Source organism: Protopterus annectens, chromosome 12.part0 (assembly GCF_019279795.1).
Source record: "Protopterus annectens isolate FY-2018-M chromosome 12.part0, PAN1.0, whole genome shotgun sequence".
Lineage (NCBI taxonomy): Eukaryota > Metazoa > Chordata > Ceratodontiformes > Protopteridae > Protopterus > Protopterus annectens.
In genome coordinates this window covers 270,461,367-270,467,366 of record NC_056746.1, presented here as the reverse complement: position 1 = coordinate 270,467,366, position 6,000 = coordinate 270,461,367, and the positions used below count along the sequence as shown (strand labels likewise).

Sequence of the window (6,000 nt, the reverse complement as noted above, 5' to 3'; positions counted from 1 at the left end):
TATACATGTTCCTTATAAATTATTATATACACCAAAGATACCGTTTAATGGGTATTTGTTTCTTTCAACCGGTTAAACTCAGCATACTAGAGTCTTTTGAGAGCAGATTTACCTCTCAAGTGTACCTCATTACGAGGAACGTACCTCATTTGGGGTCTTAAAAAGTTCATGTTCCTCAAAGTTCCTCTATCTTCCGCATTGAAAGACTCTGTCACACATTCAGTGTTAGGAATTTTTTTAAGTGAAATCCATGGTAAATAGAAATGAATCATATCAATTCATTAAAAGATCTTCTTTATAAGTAAAATCAGCATATTTTAACAATCCTATGACCTTCCTAGGTGAAGTTGTTAGTAAGCCATTAGTATGTGATCCACATTTTGCCCATTTGTTCCACATTATGAGGGCTAGTGCTCCTCATTTTGGAGATGGAAGGTTGAGAGCTATGGAGCCGAACGAAGGGCACTACCTGGGCAACTAATTGGAAAATGACAGAATCAAACCCAGGACTGTATTTGTTATTTTACCTATGGCTTGATCCTCTGCTACACTAGCTGGATTTTTTTCGCTGTTACTAAAAGGTCCAGTTCTTCCAAATGTAAGCGCTGTTTTTTTTATTCCACAAGTCTTGCTCAATGCAAGCGTTTATTAATGATGTACCTGCAGTAACAATGACAAAGTATCATGTATACAAACGAGAAGGAACAAACTGTGAGATCGGTAGACGGATCGTGCTAATACTGTGCAGGAATTCTCTGTAAGGTGGGATCATTAAAAATTAAGGATGCAGTAGCGATGCTGCTGTGCGCATGTGCATCCTCCAACACGTCATTGCTGTTGTGCGGCTGGAGGCGCTGATGTTAGTGGAGCAGTTATTGGTGTGCTGTGAAACCCGACGGTCATCCCGGGAGATTGTTCCGGTAACCGACACAACGCCAAATGGATTTTTGCATTCTGCACTTTTGTCCGATGTAGCGGTGTCTGTCTTACTGTGTTTGAGATGAAAGAGTATTGCACTTGAGCCTGTGTAGTGGTGTTGCACTGCAGTATCGGTGAGAGGCTCCCGCACAGATTCTCCCATTTTTTTTTCGGTGGTGGTCGAGCCTTGTGCCATCCTGTGGTAGTGCCCCTTTGCGGTGTACGTATGTTGTAGCTGTCTAATATCTTGATTTGATTGTTCCAGCTAGGTGCCGCTCCATCGTGACAGGAAGGGAAGTCTCGGAATCTCAGCCAACTGAGAAAAACAGGACTCTCTGTCACGTAGGGAAATGGACCATCCGAAACAGTAGGAGAACAAGTGCATTGTACATTCCCACAGATTGTCTTCCCTACGGAAAACACGGCGGCATACCAGGGAACAGAACACCTCCACCCATTTTCTGCGCAGGCAGAGTTGACCTGTCGGCTGCCTTTATTTTTGTCATGGGAATTTACACTCTTCGTTAAAACATGGCCTTGTGACAAAACAGTGGAGATTACCGTCGCTAAATAATTAAGATATGCAACTTAGTCCCAGCTCTTGTAATATATGAACTTTCCAAGTGAATAATGTGACTGAAAAGGCCATGATGTTTTTGTGCTTTTGGTTCTCACTGTTTCAGTTTCTCTGTTTTTTTAAGAGTTTGAACCATGGGTTCTTGCTATTGGGACTCCAAACAGCCACTATGCCTTCAAGGTTTACCTGACTTGTTTCAGTAAACAGTACTTGCTGTGCACTCCTACAGTTGCTGCACCACGTCTTTGTTCTTCACTTCATTCTGTTCCTCCTCTGTTTTCTAAACATCCTTAATAGTTTGCCAGTTTGGAGCGTTTTACATGTTCTTGAGTAGGAGGCTGTGCTCCTTATATTCACTTGGACATTATTACAGTGATATAGGAAGAAGAATCCTGCAGTTGTTTTGCTCAGCTAAGATAAGTCTGACAGCACTCAAGAAAAAACGAAGGTGGACGGGGCTTCAAGAATAGAGCACCAATGCAAGATTACCAAGCTGACAGAGAAGGTGGAGGCTGAGGAGATGTTTCTTTTTTTAAGGCTTGTCTGGGACCAGAACTTGCATGTTTTTTTACCTTCTCTTTTAAGTTGTGTTAATCTGTGTTAAATAACAGGGCTGGATTTTTAACCCTGGGACACACTTACTTTAATGGGAATGTTGCCCATGGAGCCAGACATCTGCATCTCACCCTCTGAGAACTGGACACTTGAATCTATGTTAGGGAATGGTTTGGGCAGTTGCCTTGGGGAACTGCACCATGCTGTTGTAAGAGAAGAGTTTGGGCATACTCTGTCCTTAGTGGCACAGAACCCTGAATATGGAGATGGGAAGTGCAAGGAATCTAACTTGATGGTCCTTGATACCATCTCTGCAGATGCACTTAAATTTAGTTTAGACCATGTTGACCAAGGTTCGCCACAGAGACTCATTAGTAATGAGAATTCAGTCAAGAGTGGCAGTTGGGATTATCTGATATTGAACCGAATGGACCCAGATTGGCAGCATGAAGCTGAGACAGAAGACCCTACACCTATTGCTGCACTTGAGGATGTAAACAGAACTGATTCTTTGCTTTTGGAAGATGATGCTTATTTGAGACCTTCATCTGATCAGGATTTATTACAAACCAGTGAACGTGAATGTTTAGATCTAGAACAGATCTTGGTGCTCACAGAATTTCAGGTCCATGTTTCTAGGCCTAACACACCAGACCAGAACCTGGATATCTGTAAAGGGGACCAGCCCATACCACAGATTGCAGAGAGTTTTAAGCTTGGAGGGGATGCTGCAAGCTACACAAAAGACTGTAATTTATTACTGGAAGTAGCAGATTGCAGTCTTACTCAAGATACAAGTACTTGCACTGAGACTCAGGGTTTTCCTTTGAGTGGAAGTGGGTCTTCCCCTCAGATTAGCAACAGAGAGGGTTGTAATCCAGAACTGTCTTATACTGTGACCAAAGAGCCTCCAGGTTCCCCATGTGCAGGACTGTTGCATCAGCAAGCTCCAAATACTGGTTTGTCTTCAGATGTGTCAGAGGACCATCTCTTCACTGCTGATGGCTCATTTCATGATAGTTGTGATACAACAACATCCCTTACTGAATATACAGTACCTGGATGTACTGCAGATTTAGTAGATGATTTTTCTATTGGATTAATGTCATGCAAGTCACTGGATGATAACATGGATGCTATTGGTGCTGAGGTGGATGTCTCCAAACTCCAAGCAGTGTTTGAAGCTCTGGATCGTGACGGAGATGGTTTTGTGAGGATTGAAGAATTTATACAGTTTGCCACAGTGTATGGAGCTGAACAGGTAAGTTGTGCCTTTAGCTAGTGAATGATAATTGCTGACTATAGTTTGTAAAGCCGCTTAGAAGTATATGTTTTGTGTGTGCACATGTGATTGTATTTGTGTGTCTTGTCTCTGTCACTTAGCATGTTTGAAATGGGAGTATTTTTTCTTAATATCTTTTTATGTAATTTTTTTAAAGGGCAGTTGACTGTTTCATGATTGGGTCTGTTAATAGATTTAACCAGTAATTGCCTCTCTCTCTTTTTTTTTTTTTTTCTCTGTCCTCACCTTTTCATTTGCTGTATGCTTGTGGGCAAAGCTTAGAGAATCTATTGTTTACAATGCCATACAGAATTTGCATGTGTGAGTACTCAAGATTTTTGTAATAAGCGACTTGTGAAGCTTGAAAGAGTTCTTTTTTCAAACTTTGCATTTTCAAGTTACTTGTCAGTGTTTTGAAATGCTTTTCCCAGCAAGTTACTGTCACATTTTTTTATGTCAAGGTCTAACATCTGCAACCTTTGCCATCAGGTGGGAGAATTGACTTACTGGATGTTTGGATGTTGTCTGGGAATGCGGTGCTACTAATTTTATGACAGAGCTGTAGGATGTGGCAAAATTTGAAAGCATTGCACCCCCCTTTTTTTTTCCCCAAGCCCTCTTCCCTTTAATAAAGCAAACAGCTTCCTTTCATGATGAAACATTTTCAACCTTAATATTTAAGGTACAGTCAGGTTGGGGAATAGAGGAGCTGGTGACCCCTGTACCATATACAACAGAGATGTCTCAGGCCTGACTCTAGGATCAGACTGTAAGAAACTTGGCTGTGCAGTTGTGGGGTCACTTCTTTTGTGGGTTCACTTCCTTTAGTAGGCCTCCTTTGTGTCAACGTTGTACTGTTTTACAAAATACATTCAGTATTTCTTATGTGCTGAAAGGTTTTACCATACTGTATTTCTATTGGGCATGCCTCCTCAAATGAAACTGATTGTCAGGGACTGCCTTGTTACTTGGTGATTGTTAAGATGGTGCTACAATTCAACATAAATGTTAATGATATATTGCAAAACAGTGAGTTTGTTGCTTGCAGATAGGATTGTAATGTGGTGAGCAGTCAAGAAACTGTTGGGTAATGTGACATTTCAGTAATTTACTGCCCTTTCTAAAATCATGTATTAGTAGACGTCCTTAAATGGAATTTAAAATTTGAAGTTTATTTATTTAGAATTTACTTACATTTTCTTTAAGTTGTAATTTCTGCTTTGCTATTAGTAATCGTGATTAAAAGGGATCACACCAGCTTCCCCCTTACAAAACACTGTTTCCAGATATTGCTGATCCTAAGTATGCTTACATTAGGGAAAAACTGGGTATTATGGCATTTGTTGTATTCACTCTGCACAGTCATGGTGAGATGGCCTTTCTTATTTATTTACTTACTTTAACTTGTTAAGCAGGTAGTTAGGCATCTCCTAAGACTCATTTTCAGCCACAACTCAGGTGTAGTAGCACTACATAAAATGATTACTACAAGAAAATATTCAAAGCAAATTTGTATACAAGAAAAAAATTCCGTACTTGTCACTGAATTGTACAAATTTTGCAAAGTATCCTCAGATATGGTACTTTGAGACCGAAAGTGTAAAACAGCATAACAGAGGAGTGCCATTTAGGGATTAGGTGAATTTCAGTAAGTTATTGGTGGTGCAGCGGTAGCGTTGTCGCCTCACAGCAAAGGTTCTCCCGTTCAAGTCTCGGCTGGAGTGCCTTCTTGTGGTGTCTGCATGTCCTCCCCGCGGTCAAGTGGCATTCGCAAGACATGGGTGAATGGGCGTGCCTTTGTTGAAGGTTGGGCATTGAGCTGGCACCTCAGCACAGTAAAAATCTACTGCCAATCATTAGCAGACCAGAGTTCTGCTGTGGCGACCCCTAACTGGGAAAAGCCGAAAGAACAGCAACATTACCAGTCGTCTGTTACTCTCAGCCCAGGGATGTAGGCTGCAGTGATTCTCTGTGATACTAGCCCTACTTGTTTGTCTTCATTTTAACACATCGGGAGCAAACCTGTAACATCCACTGAGAGCTCTGTTGTGTAAGCGATTGTTTTACAGTTGTGCACATTAAAATTACACTGTATTTGATTCTGAAACTGAGACATTTGTATTAAAACTTCATATTAAAACTTTAATTTGCTCAAAAAATTAATTTATGAAAGAGCTTTTCTTCTTTTCTTCACACTGATACTAAGCTTTGTTCAAATGGAAATATTTGTTAAAAAGTGTATTTATGATTGTTTACCCTGTGAATGGTGGTTTCTCTGATCAGCTTTATTTACACAGAATTAGGTTATTTACATTTGAGTCTATGCAGGGGCACATTTGCATATATTCTTAGGAGTACAGAAGTGTTGAGCACTTAACATTTGGTTGCTACTTGCATTACGTGCAATGTAGATTTTAGCATAGCTGGGCAAAGGATATGTATTTGAGCAGTGCAGCAGTTAACTATGGTGTTAGGATCCTGTGTGAATTGTGTACTTTGGGGAGAGTGAGAAATAGATTACAAGTAGTGTCACAATATTTTATGACTCTATTAAAAGTACGTAGATGCCTTTGCAGTGTGATTAACACTGAGTTGTGGTTCGTTCTCTAAAGGGGCAGTTTAGATTTAAGATTAGCCACACTGAGCCTGTTTTGTAAGGAGGGAGTAA

The 6,000-nt window shown here is 40.5% G+C and overlaps 1 protein-coding gene across 2 annotated transcripts in view; it reads left to right on the top strand.

The window, feature by feature from the left end:
• Positions 1-804: 804 nt before the first annotated feature.
• The window catches only part of LOC122816498 (rab11 family-interacting protein 3-like), a 1,372,586-nt gene continuing 1,367,390 nt past the window's right edge, over positions 805-6,000 (top strand). The window contains exons 1-2 of one of the 2 annotated variants that reach the window (XM_044089328.1): positions 807-1,138; positions 1,184-3,311. In XM_044089328.1, coding sequence (XP_043945263.1) covers positions 2,142-3,311 — 1,170 coding nt within the window. In that variant the 5' untranslated portion in view covers positions 807-1,138; positions 1,184-2,141. Of the gene's footprint in view, positions 3,312-6,000 lie in introns of both variants that reach the window. The other variant, XM_044089329.1, reaches the window with a different exon arrangement.